Source organism: Euleptes europaea, chromosome 4, assembly GCF_029931775.1.
Source record: "Euleptes europaea isolate rEulEur1 chromosome 4, rEulEur1.hap1, whole genome shotgun sequence".
Classification (NCBI taxonomy): domain Eukaryota; kingdom Metazoa; phylum Chordata; class Lepidosauria; order Squamata; family Sphaerodactylidae; genus Euleptes; species Euleptes europaea.
Window position 1 is genome coordinate 52,946,929 of NC_079315.1, and position 22,115 is coordinate 52,969,043.

Consider the following 22,115-nt stretch of genomic DNA (forward strand, 5'->3'; position numbering starts at 1 on the left):
TATGGTTTAAATTTGAGGGAAATGTAACCAAACAAGTTCCTAACAGGCCCTTATTAAAGCTAGTAGTGTTTTGGCTGGCTGAACAGCAAACCTTCTAAGAGAGTGCGCTAGACTCAAATAAATCCACCAAAACCTTATGTAGACCAAAGAACACAAGAAGACTCCGAACTGCCACAAAAACCCTCTCTCTAAAGGCAACAATGAGAACGATAACAACAATGAAGCAGGTCCTCCCCCTGAAACAATCAAATCACCCCCTCTGTTCAGGTGAAAGCCAGCAATGAGGCAGAGAAACCCTCAAAATCCAAACAGTGGAACTGTGAAAGAGCAAGCAGTGAAAAATGGAAGCAGTGCCACCCAACAATCAATCATATCACCCCCTTCTTTCAGGTGAAAGCCAGCAATGAGGCAGAAAACCCCCCCAAATCCAAATAGTGGAACTGTGAAACAGCAAGCAAGCAGTGGAGAAATGGAAGCAGGGCCTCCCCCTCAAAATTATCAAATTACCCCCTCAAACTAGCAACCCCCCCCCCCACACACACACCAACCAACAGGCCAAGGCCTGCTGGCTTCTAGCAAAATTTAGAAAGTAAGCCCCAAATACAACAACTTGTTTAAAGGAAAACAATGATATCTCAAACCCTTTAATGTATTCTCCTCCAGGCAGCAGGCAGGAAGGAATCCAACCCAACCAAGCAGCAGGTTGTAACCCAGCAGGTCAGGATGAGGTAAAGCAGGTCAGTGCCTTTCAGTTGACTATTCTCTGAGAATTGACCCCTTCCTGAGAAGTGGTATGTTATCTTATTCAGTTAGTCACCTACTAAGCAGGACACAACTTAATTTACTTACAAAAGTAAGTCTTCTTATTGAACAGCTTCAATGTAATATATGTGTATATGCATGTCTTTAAAGTGTATACAAGAATACAAGCAAGTTCTATATACTATTAAGTTTTAAAATCCAATACTTAAAATATAACAGTTAAAGAAGTCTGATTTAGTTAAAAGAATCTGATTCACACTATCTAGAATAGCATATAAGTAGTTCATACATACCAAGCCAATATCTTCTGAGACCCTCTCAGTCCGAAGACTTAGAGAGATCTAACTTTCAAGCCTTTCCCTGCCTGTATTTATACTGTCCAATATCAATTTCATATCTTGATTTACATTCCAAGATGTACACTACTGCAGTTCAACTTCAGCTGAATATTCTCTGCACACTCCCATATAAGGAGTTCCTCTTCCAGCAGGGTTATCTGCTGTCATAACATACTAAACAGTGAATACACGATTCAGCTATTTTATCTAATCCATACATCTATAATATTTCATTTTACAAACATCTTTATATCCTAAGGAACGCGGTAAAGATGAGTATATTCTTAATATTCTATCAAAACTCTAACATATATAAATCTTAAAACCAGTATAACATTTATTTAACATCCATTATGTAATGTTTTTAGCAATGTTCACCATAGAGTAGTCTTCCACTGAACAGGAGAAACCCACTAAGGTCACACTAACTTAGAAGTCACCCAAAGCTGACAGAGATATGCTTTTGAAGGTGCTATAAAACTACCAGAGATGGGTAACTACAAAGCGTTTCCTCTGAGAAGAGTTGGCACACTATTTGGGAATATTCCATTACCAAAGTCTGTTTGGATATCTTGTTGTATTTACTTTCAGCTATAAACTAACTTTCAGAAGCTAATTAATCAGGCATTCCTAACTGTTGATTGTGGCATACTTCCAATTCACTTCACAGTGAAGGAAGAAACTTAGACCTGTCTCTTGAATGAATGGAATAGGAGACAAGTCCAGGCTTGTCCAGCTTAAAGGCTTTTAAATGGCTTTAAATGAAAGCTTCATAATTCAGTAAATAGGTAAATTCTGTCTATGCACAACAGTTCGTATGTTCCATACATTGAAGCCTGTAACAGAGGCACCAGGATACAGAGGAAGAATCAGGCAGCAGGCGCTAAAGCCAAGTTTTGCCATTAAACTCTCTCAAACCTCTGTGAGGAATGGCCTGGTCTGGGAACCAGACCTGCTTTTATAGTCTTTGGCCAAGTACAGAAAAGTTTGAAAAGAATTCCAGCCAAAAAACACCTTCTGTGATTGGCGAAAGAACACTGTTCTTCCTTACCTGGGTTCCTACTGGCCACTGAGAATTCCTGTTCCTCCTCCTCTCTAGGTGGTCCTCTGTTGCAATCCAGGTAGATTGCACCAGCTGGCTTCTTATTGGCCACTCCAAGATGCCTGCTCTCCTCCCTCCTGCTGCCCTGGAAACCAGCCAGGGGGCAGGATTACAAAGAAAGGAGATATCTCTCCTTTAAACGCAACAAGGGCCCCCACCTGGAGACTCCACAAAAAGAAAATAGGTGAAACCTGAAAAGCTGAATATCTATTTGGTTTTTTCGGGAATCATGTATTCAGCGTTGGGCAGACCCCCAGGTTTTGATGTTCAGTAAAACCAAAAGCTGAATATTGCTGAAATGGCTAATTTCAGGTTTATTTTTGGTTTGGGTATATCAATATGCACAACCCTAACAAGGACGATACCTTCTTTTCTGACATACACAATTCTTACTCAAGGCCAGATATATGTTGGATATCTAAGACCCTATTAAATAATCTCAAAAGTGCTAAAATATTGCCAAAAACCACAACCCAATAGAAGTATTGTGGACATATGGGAAACAGAGAATTAGAAGATGGAGGCTTAATGACAATCTGTTGCAGCAAGAAGTTGTTAAAAATGCCATTAAGATCTAAAGGATTTTTAAAAGTTTAAATAACACTTCAGAGGTCTCCAGTGCAATGATATGGGATGCTAGTAAAGCCTTCATGACAGGCAAGCTAATTGCCATACTCTCTAGAAAGAGGAAAGAGAGACAAGAACAAAGAAAGAAACTAATGGATAATTTAAAAAACCTAGAAGAGCAACACGCCAAAACACATAAGATTGTTTTGAAGGAAATCAAAAAGCTGAATTTTTGTTTTTGGGACATGCTGGACACAGAACAATTGCAAAATAAGATTGAATTTGCAAAACAAAAAGTCTTCGAACATGCTAATAAACCAGGCAGATATCTCTCATATTGTTTGAGGAAAGAATCTGAAAAGAAAACAATAACAGGAATCAAGAAAATGGGACAAGCTATATGGAAAAGGACATCAAAGAACAATCTCATCCTCTTTTTTTTACTACTACAGGGATGGAGGACTACATCAATGATGGTCAAATGAAGTCATTTACAAAAGAGGAGAAAGAGATGTTAAATCAAAGAATAACAATACAAGAAATCACGCAAGCTATTGGAAAGCTGAAACAGGACAATGCACCGGGACCAGATGGTCTCACATCCAAATACTATATAAGTGTTTTGAAGATGAGATAGCATTGACAGCGCATTCTTGAGATTCGGCGTGCGTGGAAGACGGGGAAGAGGCGCTGCCACCCTGCCTCCTAGAGCCATTCCCTGCACGCCTAAACCCAAAAAATACTTTTAGAGGCTTTTTTGTGTGGAACAGGGCCTTTTTGCCCCATAGCAAAAAGCAAGGCTGTGCCTGCTAAAAATCAGGCACAACCTCGCTCTTCTTCGCGCCAGTGTTCATGGGGCAAAAGGGGACAGGAAGCTGCCTAATAGCAGAATTTCAACAATTAAAATGAGTGTTTTGCCTAAGCTCATTTTTTATTTCAAATGTTGCCGATCCATGAGGAAGAAAAGACTTTTAAAAACTGGCAACAACAATTAATAAGTGTGTGTGGAATGGCAAAAAAAAGAAAAAAAGAATCATATTTAAAGTTCTGCAGGATGAAAAAGACGGGTGGCCTGGCTTTACCCAATCTGAAAATATATCATCAGGTGGCTGGGTTAGTTTGGATCTCAGATTAGATCAAAATCTGGAAATGAGTCTAATAAAACTGGAGAAGGGGAACATGAAAGAAGGATTACATTATCATTTTTGGATTAAAAAAATATCCAGTGCTTCAAAACAGCAAGAAACACAACATGTAATCAAAGACAGCCTATTAAATGTATGGATGATAAATAAAAAGAGGCTCAGTCCCACTCCTTCACCACTTATGTCCCCAATAGAAGTGTATTATGGCAGTGTAGAAAGGAAGCTCAATGATTGTTTAACATATCAGGATATAATCAACAAACGCAGACAAATTAAATTCACTTTAAGCAGTAACATTTATGTTAGAAAGTTATAATAGCGGACCATAGGGAAGATGGTAAGAGGGTAGTAAAACTGCATATGCTCACCCAGTTAAAGCCTGTTCTGTTTGTTTTGTGTTAGTCAAGGTACCGGTATGTGTATTATAATGAATTATGTTTTTCATTGTTTTTGTGTTACGTATTTTATAAAATAAAAACTTAATTTAAAAAATCCAAGTAATGAGACTTAGGAAGCTAGAGTCTATGTGCAAAGTAGCAGTGGCTGCCGCCAGCTTTAAGTTTGGGCTCAGCGCCATTTCCTTCAAGCCCAAACAGCATGCTTTGCACTGTTTGGGATTGATAAGGTTGCCGTTGAAGAAGAGTTGGTTTTTATATGCCAACTTTCTCTGCCACTTAAGGAAGAATCAATCTGGCTTACAATCACCTTCCCTTCCCCTCCCCACAACAGACACCATGTGGGGTAGGTGAGGCTGAGAGAGCGTGACTAGCCCAAGGTTCCCTAGCTGGCTTCATGTAGGGAAACAAATCCAGTTCAACAGATTAGCCTCTGCCGCTCATGTGGAGGAGTGGGGATTAAAACCGGTTCTCCAGATCAGACTCCACTGCTCCAAACCACCACTCTTAACCAATACACCATGCTGGCTCTCAGCGTGATGTAGTAACCCAGCTGATCCAGCGCTTTCACTGACTATTCAGTAAAAACTGGAAAAATACCAGACAGTTAAATGTCCTGCATTTTTTTAGGTTTTTTCCCCCAGTCAGAGAAAACACCAGCCTTGTTTGGGTCAATACCAGACACCTGGCAACCTTATTGGTAGAGTTGCCCTTCTGGAGAGCTCCTGGAATTACAACTGATCAGCAGAGAAAATGGTTGCTGTGGAGAGTAGACACTGTAGTATTATAAAAATAAATGTTTAAATAAAAAAACAGGGTATAACAACATAACACATAAATCAAAACAAACAAATACTATAAAAAAAAAAGAAAGTACAAAAGAGTATAGATTATATAATCTGGTTAATACATTCAAAATTGCCAAATTACAAAATGCAAAAATACCCTTTTGACCCTCCACCCACCTTAAAAAGTGACCCATCACCAGACTTCCGAAGAAGTGTCTAAACAGTTTAAAAATTACTTTATTAACAATAAAATTAAAGAATAAAAATAAAACTAGTTTCTATAACTCACTAAATTAGTAAAATCCATTTTTGCCAGCTTGTCCCACTATGTGACGGCCTTTGCCCATGTTTTTTTTTAAATTCTTCCATATCTTTTCCATGTTGGAATTCTGTTAATTTGGCCATCCTCATACACATCCATCATTTCTCTCTCCAGTCACGTATTGATGGTTAGCATTATACCCTGTTGACGTCCCTCCACGAACCCTGCCCTCCCCCGGCCCCGCCCCCAAATCTCCAGGGATTTCCCAGCCTGGAGTTGGCAACCCTACGGTCCTGGGACGCTCCTGGAATTCCAGCTGATTTCCAGACCACAGAGATCAGTTCTCCTACAGAAAATGCATTTTGGGAGGCTGCAGGCCACGGCATCGCATCCCTGCTGAGCTCCTCCAGTTACCAAAACCATGCCTTTCCTTGGCTCGACCGGGTCTGCCTCCAAACAGAATTTCCCAGCCACGAGCTGGCGGCACTTTTAGGAGTGCAGGAGGCACATCGGATTCCGAAAGGAGGAGAATTCAGACTCGAAAGAGGAAACGGGGTGGGGCAAAAAGGAACCCACACAGCGGCCAAAACCACCACGTTTGGCGCCACGGCTTCAACCCTTTTTATATTGCGCGCGCGGAGCTGGAGCGGAGCGGGCGCGCAAATGTGATCATGTGGAGGCGCTTCACCCGCGAGATTTTTGTGGCGGGTTCGGGATTTGTGTTTTCAGCCGTGTTGAGAAACATCTCAACAGCCGTGTTCGTCTGTCTGCAGTGGTAGAAAAGGGCCAGAGTCCAGTAGCACCTCAAAGACTAACAAGAATATTTTCTGGCAGGGTAGGAGCTTTCGTGAGCCACGGCTCGCTTCTTCGTCGCGCGAGGCTGTAACGTCGGTTAAACGGCCCCTCCCGCCACAGCGGGAGACAGCCATGCTGTCGAAGGAGACAAGGGAGCTTTGAAGGTATCTGAAGAAGTGAGCTGTGGCTCACGAAAGCTCACACCCTGCCAGAAAATATTTTTGTTAGTCTTTAAGGTGTTACTGGACTCTGGCCCTTTTCTACCAGAAAAAATATTTTTGTTAGTCTTTCAGGTGCTACTGGATTCGGGCCCTTTTCTACTACTATAAACCCGCTTTGTTTGGCTGGAGGGTGGGGGGGGGTGAAGAAAGGACGTGTTGCTGGAGCCAACCGCTATTTGTGAACAGCCAATCAGAAAGCCCGCCGGTTGGGTCACGTGGAGGAAGTGGTTAGTGCGCGTGGGGAGACGACTGGGGAACCAAGGGAACGGTTGCACGCGCGGGAGGGGGCGGCGGTTGTAGCAGGCGGCAAGGTGCTTTTGTGGGGGTGGGGTGAGAGCGTGGCGCGAGGGGTCGTTCTCGTCGTGTTGCGTCGCCCCCGCGCGCCTCCCCGTCCTCGCGGGCGTGTTCTCTCCGAGGCCGGGGCTGCAGAAGCCCTCTGTAGGTGAAGCTTGATGGGGAAGGGCTCCGCAGGCAAAGTTTGGCCTGAGCGCTGTGATTTCCTTCCTGGGAAAGGCTTCAGTTCGTTTTTCTAGGCGTGCTAGATGCCGCTGTGTACGGTGTTGCTTTCCCCCCGGGTGCGGAGCGCGGAGGGTGGGTGGTAGGCTTAAGGGTAGACCCATAGGAGGGGATTAATTTTGTTAGCAAAAGTATATACAATTTTTTTTAAGATGGAAGAGAGTGAGAGGGAAGTCAGTTTAAATTTAAATTGCTATACTTATTTGTTTTTATTACTTTTATCAATTTTTAGTAATAGATGCTGATTTATATGTGAATATATTAAATGAAGAAAATAATAATTATATATATATATATATATATATATATATATATATATATATATATATATATATATATATATATATATATATATATATATATATATATATAAAAAGGGTAGACCCATAGGGTAGGCTTTGTAGACCTGAGCGCAAAAGGGCCGGTGGGCAGAGAGTCCTGCACTGAAGCACAGGATTAAAAAAGTGTTTATACAGGTCCCTGGTGAGCGCCTCATTTGAGCTGTTGTGGATGGCTGATCAGAATGTTGAATCTGTATTAAAGGATGGCCTGGGAACAGGTTGACTGTGCTTATTTGTGTCTAGGCTTGAAATGGTTTGCTGCTAGACAAACATCCTATGTTGTACCATAAAGGCATTATTTTTCTTGCAATAGCTTTGTGAATGATATGAATATACTATAACTGCATTGTAAGTCTGTGAGTTTGTGTTTTAATGTGCAAAATATATGACATTCTTACAAAGTGTGACTGAGGACCATTAAGTCTGTTGTCTTGTATTGGCGACCCAGATTTGAATCCAGGAGAACCAGGTTCAAATCCCCACTCTACCATGGAAGCTGCTTGGGCCAGTCGCACACATTCAGGGTTGTTGTGAGGATGAAATGGAGAAGAGGAGAATGATGGAAACTGCTTTGGGTCTCTACTGGGGAACAAGGCAGACTCTGAATGAAGCCTGTGCATAAAATACTTTAACGTTTTCTTTGTTACATAAAAGCAGGCATGTCTAGATGTTTCTTGAGTGCTGGAATTGTGTTTGGGAATAGAGCAAACTAAGAATTCTCTCCTGCTGTGGGGAGAAATGAACTAGGTGATTTTGCATTTGTTTAAAGTTTCTCACTAATCCTTTGAGGTTGAAACCAAGCTCCACATATAAATGCAGAAACTCCTGGTCCTTCTCTCTGAACAAGAAAACAGGAAGGGAGCATGGGAGGGAGTCTTGGCTGGGGAAAGCAGATTATAAATGTGATAAAATAAATAAATCTCCCAGGGTTCTGTCTTGGAGAAAAATCCTGATCAGGGCTGTGGCTCTCATGAGTTTAGTATTGCATTTAAAAAATATTGTATGCTGCCTATGAGATAACATGGCATTTATATTTTTATTTTTCTCTCCTTAATTTGGATGCCAACACAGTGCAGGTCTAGAAATGATTGACTCGGTGAAAGTAAGGAGACAGTGCAGTTTGGATTTTTACTCGCATTATGAGCATCTCTGTGGACTTCATGGGTGTGTGCCTCTGTCAGCTGTGAAATCTAGAAAGCTTCATGGTGTTCTTGATATAAATGCAGATCTTATCAAAGCTAGTGACTGGGCACCCCTTCTGAATGCTATCAGACACAACAAGACTTTGACTTCTATTGCCGTAAGAAGCTTGCACCATCAGGGGCATGGAGATTCAGGTAGAGACCCTTATGCTATTAACCATACCATGACTAGCTGCAGTAAGTGCTTTTGATTTGCAGTTATCCTTTTAAAAGGAACCACCGCTGTACAGAAGTTATGTAGCTCAGCAATGATCAAACTGGGCCTTTCTTAGGTAAGCACCCAGAGTTAGCTCTCAGACTCATACAATTTTATTGGATCTGCAGTTCTAAAAATAATATGAGCTGGGATTGTTTTCCTTTTTGCTTGCTTCGTATTTTTTCCTTTACATGTTTCTATTCTCTTTTGCTTTTTAGTATAATATCTTGTTCATTAGTATCAATGTCTGTAACGATGAATGTAGCAGGAGAAGCTATGCATATGATTTGAACCCTACTTAGGAATGTTTGGGATGCCTTTTGCCCCTGTGACTGATACAATTGAGATTTCATTTGACAGCAAAGAAAAATTAGCATGCTATGTGAATAACAATGGCTTCAGTGTTACCAAAATGGTCGGTGTGATATATGATGCATAAATTGCATATGTATCATGCATGTATATTTTCTAATTTTGAAGGTAATCTAGTTTGCTGTTTAATAGGTGCTGAAAGACCGGGGACTTATTTCAAAAGAAGAATTCCAGCAATTCGATCCAAAGACTTGTCTGGCCAACTATGTAAAGCAATCAAAGGTTGTCTGATGATATCAAAAGTCCTGAGAAATTTGGATCTTCAGGGGCTGCTTTTGAGGGAAAGAGACTTAATATTGCTGGCAAAAGTAAGATTATTTAATTGTAATCAGTGATTGTTTTCAGGACAATGCTGCAGTTCTGAGTCTTTGTTTAAAAATACTTTCTTTATTTTGAAGGGATTGACGAACACATCATCTTTAGAGAGCCTGTCTCTAGCACACTCACCAGTTGGTGATGGAGGCTTGGAAAGTAAGTTTTGAATTTTCTAAATAAAATTAGACTGACCTATGAAGTGATATGATTATGTATAGCTTTTGTCTGTAATCTGTGCTGATTTATTTATATACATATAATATTGAATATGGTAATAAGCACATGAGAACCAGCGTGGTGTAGTGGTTAGGGTGACGGAGTAGGATCTAGGAAACCCAGGTTCAAATCCCTACTTGAGCCATGGAAGCTTGCTGGGTGACCTTGGGCCAGTCACACACTCTCAGTCCTGACCCTAGCAAGTATTTGGATGTCCAAGGAATACCAGGGTCCTGACATGGAGGAAGGCAATGGCAAACCACCTTTGAACGTCTCTTCGCTTGAAAACCCCACTAGGAGTTGCCATAAATCAGATGTGACTTCACAGCAAAAAAAAGGACACTCAATGTAACACTTTTTAACCTTTATGTATTTTTTTCTCAGTGCTGAAGTGTTTTCCATGTTTGAAATGGAATTACAATATTCTGTTAATATCTAGCGTAGCGGTCCCCAAAGTATGCTGCACTGAGCCCTTGGTGCTCCGTGAAACATTTAGTGCTCTGTGAAAAGATTGGAAAGGAAAATACTACTGAAAGTTAGTGCTCCATGAGGAATTTCTCTCTTGAAAAGTGTTCCATGACTCAAAAGGTTTGGGAACCGCTGCTAGAACGCTTTGGTAATTAATGACATTTTTGTAGTGTTAAAATTAGTCCTAAGGCTGCATCGTTGATCTATGTAGAGTCGTTACAATATTGACCATTTTATTCTCAGCTCCTTTGCCAGTGATCCAAAGCATATTTGCTGTTTTCACCCCTCTGCACACTGAGTTGATGTTTTCATCAACCTGTTTACTTCACTCCCAAGATCTCTTTCCCTCTCATTCTCATATATTTGAAGTTAGGATGTTTTTATTCCAGTGTGCACCTTACATTTATTGAATGTCAATTGCCATGTTTTCTACTCATCCAGTTTATAGATATTCCCCTGTATCTCTTCACAATCCATCTTGGCTTCCCCATTCTGAACAATTTGATATAATCTACAAATTAAACTATATCTAGGAGCAGTAGGTGAAAATTAGCATTATCCAGTCACATTATTTTCTGGGCCTATCTTCTAGAAAGCTGCCCCTGAGTACCAGATCAGCCTTGAAAATCTCTTGCTTTTCTCATTGGGTGGATGATATACAACCTTAAGTATGAAACCCTATTCAAGCAACTGGATTTTTGGCAGTATTGTAGGACTTCGCAGACTGTGCATTAGTTTCTGGTCTCTGAATGATGGCTGGAAGTGTTGACATGGGTAATAAATTGTTTTCTAGAATAAGGAGGCGTTTCTATGTCCTTGAAATTAAACTTTCTCTGTGGCCTAGCCAAGGCTCACATAGATAGCAGGTGTTCATTGATGAAGTCTGATAGAACTTCTTTTTTTTTGGTCTTGTGTGACCATGATGAAGTTGTGATTAATGTGTCTCAAGTAGATGAGAGGTGTTTGGAGACAGGAACTAGAGAAGCATTTTTTTGGACTCAGCTATGAATGTGTTGACTGTTCCCATATATGGAACAAGAAATGCTAGATGTTCATGCTGGGTTCAGAAACAGAAGAGGTACTAGAAGTCATATTACATATTTATGGTGGTTACTAGAGTATATAAGAGAATTTCAGAAGAAAATCAGCTTGTGTTTCATAGATTACAGCAACACTTTTTACTGTGTGGATCATGAAAAGCTATGGTTTAAAAAGAAATGGGTGTGCTACAACATCTGATTGTTGTGATGCACAACCTGTACTCTGAACAAGAGGCTAATGTTAGGACAGAATATGGAGACAGAATGGTTATCAAATGGCAAAGGCGACAGACAAGGATGTATTTTATCTCCCTATCTCTTCAATCTGTATGCAGAACATATAAGGAAAGATGGATTAGATTTAGATAAGGAAGAGTGAAAATTGGTGGGAGGAACATTAAGAATTTGAGATATGCAGATGACATCGCATTACTGGCAGAAAATAGTGAAGATTACTGACAAAATTTAAAAAAAGTGCCAGTTCAGATTACAGCTGAACATCAAGAAGACAAAAGTAATGACTACTGGGGAATTACACAAGTTTAAGGTTCGCGATGAAGAAACTGATATTGTTTAACATTTTGTTTTTGGGCTCCATTATCAACCAAAAGGAAGACTGCAACCAAGATATCAGAAGGAGATTGAGCCTGGGAAGGGCAGCCATGAAGGAGCTAGCAAAGATTCTTAAGTATAAGGATGTGTCACTGGCGATCGAGATAATTCATGGCATAGTATTCTCCATTACTGTGTATAGGTGTGAAAGTTGGACAATAAAGAAAGCTGACAGGAAAAAAGTAGATTCCTTTGAAATTGGTGTTGGAGGAGAGTTTTACAGATAATGTAGACCACCAAAAAGACAAATCAGTGGATTCTAGATCAGATCAAGGCTGAACTCTTCCGGAAAGCTGAAAGACAATAATACTAAGAAAAGTTGAAGGCAGTAGGAAAAGATGAAAACCCATCATGAGATGGATTTACTCAGTCAAGGAAACCATGGCCCTCAGTTTGCAAGACCTGAGCAAGGCTTTTAACAGTAGGACATGGAGGATATTAATTCATAGGGTCACCATAAGTTAGAAGCAACTTGACGGCACTTCACACACACACAAGTGTGTTGACGTACTATAGAGTCTTGTTGGATACCCATGGCAGTTCAGGATACATATAAAGTGATAATTGATGGCTTTGTATAAGTATGTATTCTAATTATAAAAGGTGATTGATGGTGCCCATATTTGTTTACTAAGCCCTCCAAGAGTAACTCTGTGTATATCAACTCCAACTTAAGGTATATTTAGAGTTCTCTATACTTTGCCTGTTAGTGAAAGCATTCTGTTCTGGAACCATCCCTAAGGTGAACCTTTTCTATTCTTGTTCTGGGACAGAGACAGATTATTTACTTCATTAATACCCCACTTTTCTTTCAAATGAGGACCCAAAGTGGCTGACAACATTCTCCACTTTATCCTCAAGACAACCAAGATAGGTTAGGCTAAGAGTGTGTGACTGCCCCAAGGTCACCCAACAAGCTTTCCTGGCAAAGTGGGGATTCAGACCATCTCTCAGATTCTAGTGTCACTTTCTAACCACTACGCCAGTGGTCGGCAAACCGCGGCTCGCGAGCCACATGCGGCTGTTTGGCCCCCTCACTCACTGGCATCTCATCCAGGGCGGCACCAACAGGCCTGTCTCTCTCCCCAGCGGCCCTTGGAGCTGGAAGGAAAGGGGAGAGTCCGACCGCCGCAGCTGCTGCTGGAGCAGTACGCCACCGCCCCACGAGAGGCGCCGCCGGAGCAGCGCGCCAATGTCCCGCTGCAGAAACAGGCGGAGCAGCGCGCCCCTGCCCCGCTGGAACGGGGCGCCAGTTGTAGCATACCTCTCCGCTCCCCAGCTGTTGTGCGGGCGAGCCAGGGCGGGGAGCAGACGCGCCCCTCGCCCAGCGTCTCGGGGCTGGGAGGAGGCTTCCTCGAGCCCTTATATGGACTTCTGGGGGGAGGGCTAGGGGCGGAGTCTGGGAGGAGCTTTGTCCCAAGACAGGGACCCCACCCCCTGTCCTGGGTCTCCCTCACGCCCCCTCACCTTCCCCACGCCTCGCCAAGCCGATCCCAACCTGTTCGTCTTCCCTACAGGAACCCAGGGAGACGGAGGAAGAAGTGGAGGGGGTGGCATTGCGGGGGGAGGGTTGGGGCGGCCGCGGGGATAAGAGGCCAGAGAGGTCGGGCCGCTGGGGAGGATAGTCGTGAGGGATTGCCTGGGAGAACTCTGAGGCACCCTGGCGACGTCGGAAGGAGAGACGAGCTCAGACTCTCCTTCCGACTGGTCTGAGGCGGAAGAGGTAGTCTCGGCCAACCCTCCTCTGCGGACAGAGACCTCCCCAGAGGCGAGGGGCACCCCCCCCCCGACAAGCTTCTCTGGCCTGGAGGGTATATAAGGCCAGAGAAGTCTAACCGCCGGGGAGGAGAGAAGCCAGAGGCTTCCTGCAAGGTGTGTCCTGCGGCAACCTGTCGACGTCCGAGGGAGAGTCGAGCTCTGACTCCCCCTCGGACTGGTCTGAGGCGGAAGAGACTGTCTCAGCCCCGACATCCTCTCGGGCAGAGACCCTCCCAGTGGCCGGGACTAAGCCCCCTCTTGACACCTCCCCCCCCTTAAGTTTAAGAAATTTGGCTCTCAAAAAAAATCTCAATCGTTGTACTGTTGATATTTGGCTCTGTTGACTAATGAGTTTGCCGACCACTGCACTACACTATTCTGGCGCTTAGCTTACTATAGCTGTGAAGTTTTTGCTATACTTGTTCTTCTGATTATCTTATCTGTCTTGGCTGTGTCATTATTCGTTGTTCTTTGTTAATCATAACATGAGTGTTGATCCTATCCCAGCTGTGGCTATGCAACAGGGAACAAAATTATTTTTTTTGTTTTCCTTTTATCTGGCAGTTTAAAAGGAGTAAGAAAGAGTCACTTGCAGGGGCCTGTGAACCAAAAGAGGTGCCTGGAGGTGATGTCTGAGCATAATTCTTTTTGTACTCTGTTTCCAGGAAATTTTCCCATTGATTAATGGGAGATAGATCTAGCAGTTGGAGGAACAGTACTTTCCCAGGCTGTGGCCTTCAGCAAGGGCCTGAACTTATTGGCCTTGATTATAAGCTAGCAGTGTTAGAGCTCTTCTTCAAAAAATTAGAATAACATACTGCATATAAAACTAGCTACTGGTTGTACACTAGTGTAGCATAATATACATGTTTGTTTTATGGCAGTGATGGCGAACCTTTTAGAGACCGAGTGCCCAAACTGCAACCCAAAACCCATTTATTTATCGCCAAGTGCCAATGCGGCAATTTAACCTGAATACTGAGGTTTTAGTTTAGAAAAAACAACTCATACGTTAACATCGTTTGCCTTAAAAGAAAAACACAATAGCAGAGTTTTCAATGATACAAACAACTTTTTATTGAAAGGTAAATGTTTGCATTTGGCATGCTTTTGAACAATTAATGTGATTTTTGCTGTGTGCATGCTGATAATTTGTCCACCCTTGGCTCGTACTTTGTAAGTTTGAGAGCAACACATGCAGCACTCAGGTCATCTGTTAGCCTGTTTCTGGTGTCAGATTTGATATAATTCAAAGGTGAAAACAGCCGCTCACAAGCATAAGATGATCCAAACACAGTAAGGAAAGCAATCCCAAGTGCTTTCATTGACTTAAAATTATTTGGCAGAGAATTCCACACTTTAAGGATTTCATTTTCAGAACTGTGCTATCCTTTGTCATCCCTTCTATCTTCTCAAGTGTTTCACGCAGGTCATAGGTTATTTTTCCAGATAGAGCTTTCTTGAAATTCTATTAGCTCCATTTCCAGATTTTCTAAATCTAACCAGTGTAGGCAGGAAAGATCAAGTTCTTCAAATGTGGCTTTATCTGGAGAAGTAAGAAAACACAGGGTTGTCTCCATCTTACAGAACTGTAAAAATCTGTTGCTAAAATTCACCTGTGCAGCTGCTACAATACTAGAAAATTCCTTGTGGATTTCCTGATGGCTTGTAGGATTGTCTGCAAATGTTGTAGAATTTTCTAAATGCATTTTTAGTTTTGGAAAATATTTCAGGTGCCCACTTTCAAGGTTTCTTTCAAAAACCTGCAGTTTTCTCTCAAATGTTTTGATATCACAAAACATCCTTTCTGCTGTTTTCCCTACGCCTTATAGTTGTTTGTTCAGTACATTGAAGTGTTGTGTAAAATCTGTAAAAAACATAAGGTTGGTAAGCCAGGCCATATCAGTGAGCTGTGGATATTCCTGCCCTTTTTCATTCGTAAACAGCCTAATTTCATCCAAGCAGGCTACAAATCTCTCCAGGACTCGTCCTCTGCTCAGCCACTGGACATTATTGTACATAAGTAGACAATTACACTGTGTCTGAACCTCCTCAAGAAGTGCTTGAAACTGTTGACAATTCAGAGCACGAGCCATGATGTAATTCCCCATTTTTGTGACATCTTTGAGGACATCATCAAATTTTTTGCAGCTCTCCCTGGGACAAAGAGCTTCTTGATGTATAATGCAATGGAGCTGAATGACTTGATGTTTTGTTTCTTTAACAAAGAATTGTATGAAACCACATGTTGCCCCCACCATAGAAGGTGCCCCATCAGTAGTAATTGAAACCACTTTTTCTGGTCTTATGTCTTGTGACAAAAAAGCCTCCATCACAGCATTGTAGATATCTATCCCTTGTGTTCTTTTATGCAAAGACAACAGTTTCACCAGCTCTTCTCTCATGATGTCACCAACGGCATAATGCAAAATTACTGCTAGCCTTGCAAGATTATTTACAGCTGTGCTTTCATCCAAGCACATAGAGTAACAGGCTGCCTTTTGTAAGTCAGTGGTGAGCTGCTGACTAACATCACTTGCCATGCGCTGGACTCGATCTTTAACAGTATTTCTGCTAAGTGGCATCTCAGAGATGCGTTGAATAATTTTATCCTTATTGTCGAAGGCTTTCACGGTCAGAGTTCATTGGTTCTTGTAGGTTATCCGGGCTGTGTAACCGTGGTCTTGGAATTTTCTTTCCTGACGTTTCGCCAGCAACTGTGGCAGGCATCTTCAGAGTAGTAACACTGAAGGACAGTGTCTCTCAGTGTCAAGGGTGTAGGAAGAGTAATATATAGTCAGAAAGGGTTGGGTTTGAGCTGAGTATTGTCCTGCAAAAGTATTGTCCTGTAAGTATCAAGATAATGTGCTAATGAGGGTATGGTATGTTAATATGGAACCATTGTATCCTGAAGTGATCTGTTAATGTGTGTAATCCAAAGCTAATCTGTATGGCTATTGTTGAATGTTGTCTTTGTCTGGAGGTTTTTCAGGGCAGGAAGCCAAGCCTTATTCATTCTTAAACTCTCCTCTTTTCTGTTAAAGTTGTGCTGATGTTTATGAATTTCAATGGCTTCTCTGTGCAATCTGACAAAATAGTTGGTAGAATTGTCCAGTCTTTCAGTGTCTTGGAATAAGACCCTGTGTCCTGTTTGTGTCAGTCCATGTTCAGCCACTGCTGATTTCTCAGGTTGGCCAAGTCTGCAGTATCTTTCATGTTCTTTTATCCTTGTTTGTATGCTGCGTTTTGTGGTCCCGATGTAAACTTCTCCACAGCTGCAAGGTATACGATATACTCCTGCAGAGGTGAGGGGGTCTCTTTTGTCTTTTGCTGATCGTAGCATTTGTTGTATTTTCTTGGTGGGTTTAAACACTGTTTGTAGGTTATGTTTTTTCAAAAGTTTCTCCATCCTATCAGTGACTCCTTTAATAAATGGCAAGAATACCTTTCCTATGGGAGACTGTTTTTCTTGAGTTTTCTGATTTTTGTTTGGTTTAATGGCCCTTCTGATTTCATTCTTGGAGTAGCCGTTTGCTAGCAGTGCGTGATTTAGATGATTAGTTTCTTCCTTGAGAAACTGTGGTTCACAGATCCGTCTTGCACGGTCCATTAATGTTTTGATTATTCCTCTTTTCTGTCGGGGGTGGTGGTTGGAGTTTTTGTGTAAGTAGCGATCTGTGTGAGTTGGTTTCCGGTAGACCTTGTGACCTAACTGAAGGTTTGATTTACGGATGACAAGGGTATCAAGAAATGGGAGTTTACCCTCAATTTCCTTTTCCATGGTAAACTGAATGTTTGGATGGATATTATTAAGATGGTTTAGAAAGTCCATTAATTTTTCTTCACCATGGCTCCAAATGGTAAATGTATCATCTACGAACCTGAACCAGACTGTAGGTTTGTAAGGTGCTGATTCTAATGCTGTCTTTTCAAAATATTCCATGTAAAAGTTTGCTATTACTGGACTGAGTGGACTTCCCATAGCTACTCCATCAATTTGTTCATAAAATTCTTGATCCCATAGGATTAACCATCTTAATAATATCCATCCAAACATTCAGTTTACCATGGAAAAGGAAATTGAGGGTAAACTCCCATTTCTTGATACCCTTGTCATCCGTAAATCAAACCTTCAGTTAGGTCACAAGGTCTACCGGAAACCAACTCACACAGATCGCTACTTACACAAAAACTCCAACCACCACCCCCGACAGAAAAGAGGAATAATCAAAACATTAATGGACCGTGCAAGACGGATCTGTGAACCACAGTTTCTCAAGGAAGAAACTAATCATCTAAATCACGCACTGCTAGCAAACGGCTACTCCAAGAATGAAATCAGAAGGGCCATTAAACCAAACAAAAATCAGAAAACTCAAGAAAAACAGTCTCCCATAGGAAAGGTATTCTTGCCATTTATTAAAGGAGTCACTGATAGGATGGAGAAACTTTTGAAAAAACATAACCTACAAACAGTGTTTAAACCCACCAAGAAAATACAACAAATGCTACGATCAGCAAAAGACAAAAGAGACCCCCTCACCTCTGCAGGAGTATATCGTATACCTTGCAGCTGTGGAGAAGTTTACATCGGGACCACAAAACGCAGCATACAAACAAGGATAAAAGAACATGAAAGATACTGCAGACTTGGCCAACCTGAGAAATCAGCAGTGGCTGAACATGGACTGACACAAACAGGACACAGGGTCTTATTCCAAGACACTGAAAGACTGGACAATTCTACCAACTATTTTGTCAGATTGCACAGAGAAGCCATTGAAATTCATAAACATCAGCACAACTTTAACAGAAAAGAGGAGAGTTTAAGAATGAATAAGGCTTGGCTTCCTGCCCTGAAAAACCTCCAGACAAAGACAACATTCAACAATAGCCATACAGATTAGCTTTGGATTACACACATTAACAGATCACTTCAGGATACAATGGTTCCATATTAACATACCATACCCTCATTAGCACATTATCTTGATACTTACAGGACAATACTTTTGCAGGACAATACTCAGCTCAAACCCAACCCTTTCTGACTATATATTACTCTTCCTACACCCTTGACACTGAGAGACACTGTCCTTCAGTGTTACTACTCTGAAGATGCCTGCCACAGTTGCTGGCGAAACGTCAGGAAAGAAAATTCCAAGACCACGGTTACACAGCCCGGATAACCTACAAGAACCAATTTTATCCTTGTTTGGGAAATCATGAAAAAGGGAATTACTCCCAGACAACATGGCTGTTTTGATAATATCCCCATCAGAGAGGGGCTTACCATGTTTTGCTATGCACAGTGAAATTTGAAAACTGGCAGCTTTCAGATGATTTGTTCTAGAAAGAGTTGGAAATTTCTTCTAGAAATGAGGCTTGGGGGAAGCTAGGTAGACAGGAAGAGATACATCCTGGCATGACAGGAGGGTCAAAGATATGGCCCACGTCTGAGAACAAAGTCACTGTAGTACCAGCCACATGGGACACCTGAAGCTTCATGGACCTTTGTCTATCAAGGTCAGTACTGTCTACTCACTGCAAAGCAGGTGTTCTACCGTTGAACCATGTCCCCCACCCCCAGCTCTTCAAGTACTTCTGAATTCCATAGATTTCAAGGGGAGAAAAGTATTTTCTTCTATTTAGCTCTCAGACTGAAAGCAAGAGGACTAAAGGCCAAACCACAGATCCATTAGTAGATCTCCACATGGTTTTTTCACCCTAAAATGCAGCCATAGGGACAGACCACACTGGGCTGGGAGGATATTAACTTTCTTCATTTTCCCAATTAAAAATGTCCTCCCCAACTGGGTGGCTATTGTTCCTGGTAGACAAATCTTTTTCTGTCTTCTTTCCTTGCTAGGAGATAATTGTACCTGGTGTGGAGGGGAGGGTTCATCTGAGAAGTTAGTACCTTGTTGTCTCTGTAAAGGGCCTTTTTAAAACAGCTGCACCCTGGGACCAAGTTCAGAATTAGATATATAGGTGAGTCAGCACAGCGCTTAACATTCTGTAAGGGGGGAAAAAACAATGTTGATGTTTGAAAAGGCAGTTGGAATGGGGTGAAGAGTCAGTTGGATGGTAAGGGATGATGAGAAGCTGACAGAGTAAGCAGGGATAAAAAGAAAAAAGGCAGAGCAATCAATGTGGTAATACCGACCTAGGAAAGCAGAATGGAAGAAACTGAAGACGGGCGGGGGCCCCAAACTGAAGACGGGCGGGGCCCCAACAAACAGCTGAGCTGCAGCTCAGCTGAGAGGAGGGGAGCGTGGCAAGGTGCTTGGCCACAGCCTCCCCGTCCAAACTGAAGACAGGCGGGGCCCCAACCAACAGCTGAGAGAGAGGGAGGGGCTTGCCCCGGTGCGAGGAGAGGGAGGGCGTCAGCGCAGGCTCGGGGAGCATGGGCTTGGGGAGAAGGAGCACCGCACCACGGCAACATGGCACAGCCCTAGGCAGATACGACGGCTCCGCGCTTGCCCACAAGAGGGCTTGGCGTGCCGCTTGCAGCACGCATGCCATACGTTCGCCAACACGGTTATATTGAATCCATATAAATCGGATTCTCCTGTAGAGTAGGGTCCCTCCCCCAATATTATATGAGGTGGCATAGGAACAAATGGATAAGATCGGAAATGGTAAAATACTGTAAGATTTCTTTTACAGTGTATTTAATTTTGAACTATTTAAGATGCAGCCATTGCTATTTCAGTACTGAAATTAGTTTTTATTTCTAGTAATCTGTCAGAGTGTGAAGAATTCATCTTGCATCAGATCTATAGATTTTTCAGGATGCAGTTTGACCTGGCGGGGAGTGGAACACATAGCTAGTGTCTTAAAGGTAAGTCTTTCTTTGGCAGAAGTGCCTCTGAACATTAATTGGTAATATGAACAATACTAGGCTATAATGCTAACAATATTCGGATATTTCGTTTAAACCTTTTGTGCAGTGTGTCATCTATTTTATTAAGTGCAGATATTAGCTTATCTATTGAAAGAGTTTCATCGTGGGAGGAGATTTGTCGCTATTTTAAAAATTAAGAACAACTTTAAATTATGCCACATGTATAGGAGTACATTTAGCTGTTCCTTCATTTCTTCAATAAGTTTACTCAGATATAAATCTTACTGAGTTTGCAATGACTTGTGCTCACTAGTTAGTGTATTTATATTGCAGTCTGAAAGATAATCTAGCTCTGACATGGATAGCCCCAGGCTAGCCTGATCTCATCAGATCTCAGAAACTAATTAGGGTTGGCCTTGGTTAGTATTTGGATAAGAAACCTCCAAGGAACATCAGGGTCATGACACGGAGGCAAGCAATGGCAAACCACCTCCGAACGTCTGTCGCCTTACAACTCTTACGGGGTTGCCCTAAGTCAGCTGTGACTTGATGGTGCGCACACACAAAAAAGATAAGCTGTCTTTAAGCATGTATTTTTCTGGTGATAAAAAATGCTCATATTCTCCTTGCTGAGCTTTACATTTCTGAGTTAACTTGGTGTCTGTTTCGCCTGAGATTCACAGCAAGAAAAGCCTTGCTGAAGGTTGACCAGTAGTTCTTAAATAATTTTATCAAACTATGTCTTCACATAGTAAAATGAACTGGATACAACTCATCCCCATACATATTAAATATTACTTTAAATACCATTATAGTTCAGCAATTAAATAATTCACATTTTATTTCTTCCGACCAAAACCTTTTCAGAAGCTCATTTCTTTTGGCCTTTATGGTCCTGTCTTTCAAAGCACCAGGCAATTAAAAGACACGGTGAAGCTTGGGCAGAGAGCTTGCGATATAGGAGACCTGATTTAGACTGCATGGCTGGCTTGAGACGCATCACTCTCAACTACAACATGCTTATTGGTGACAGAGGAGCTACTATCCTAGCAGGATACCTTGCAGAAGACCTGTGGCTTAAAGGTAGGAGTGTGTGTGTGAATAGAATAAGGAATTTCAGGCTCCCTTTTCTGTGAGGTTTATTTCGGCTACAACATGATCCCTTAATATTTCCATTTTTACCTGTGAGTAAAAACTCAGTTTATGTTCTCAGATATAGGTAGACCGCTATTTTACATAGCCACAAATCACTTTCCTCCTTACGCCCATCCCCCAGTCTCAATTTCATCTCAGTGAGCTTTTTCTAATCTGCAGCTAAATTTGAAGGAGTGCAGAGAAGGCCTGAATCTGGTGGTCTTTTCATTAGTATGGGGACTGTTCATCCATTCCATTTGTGGACCCAGAGGCAAGGGAGGGAGCGTGGCAGGGGAGGAAATAACACACCACGCATGACTGGGTAGGCCACAGCTTTAAAGAATACAACTGCAGGAGCATTGGTGCATCATGGGGATGGATCCAGCATCGGGCGACCCGCCTGCTGCTCGATGAACCCAGCCCCCCTGCATAGAGTGGCAGATCCCCAGGATCCACATGGGCACCAGCCTCTGTGTGCTTCCCTTGCCACCTGATGAGAGCTGGAGCCAAGTGAAGGGAAGGGCCCGGCTGCATCCTAAGTAAGGGAGGGCAGGGCGGCCTGCATAGAAGGAGCATGTGCAGGCTCACCCGGGCTTCCAAGCCCTTCCCAGGCTGCCAGCTGGGCTGAGAGGTCTTGGTCCCTACAAGGGTGCATGGTGCCAGTGCTTAGCTGGTGGGACCAGCCTTCTCCCCTCAGCTCTCCTGGCCTTGGGTTGCAAATGC

At 42.3% G+C, this 22,115-nt stretch overlaps 1 protein-coding gene across 2 annotated transcripts in view; it reads left to right on the forward strand.

Moving 5' to 3' along the window:
- The first annotated feature begins 8,316 nt into the window (after positions 1-8,316).
- Positions 8,317-22,115, forward strand: part of CEP78 (centrosomal protein 78) — a 31,767-nt gene continuing 17,968 nt past the window's right edge. For both annotated transcript variants that reach the window (XM_056848142.1, XM_056848141.1), the window contains exons 1-5: positions 8,317-8,569; positions 9,135-9,310; positions 9,401-9,473; positions 20,152-20,255; positions 21,167-21,341. In XM_056848142.1, the coding sequence (XP_056704120.1) occupies positions 8,317-8,569; positions 9,135-9,310; positions 9,401-9,473; positions 20,152-20,255; positions 21,167-21,341 (781 nt within the window). The remainder of the gene's footprint in view (positions 8,570-9,134; positions 9,311-9,400; positions 9,474-20,151; positions 20,256-21,166; positions 21,342-22,115) is intronic.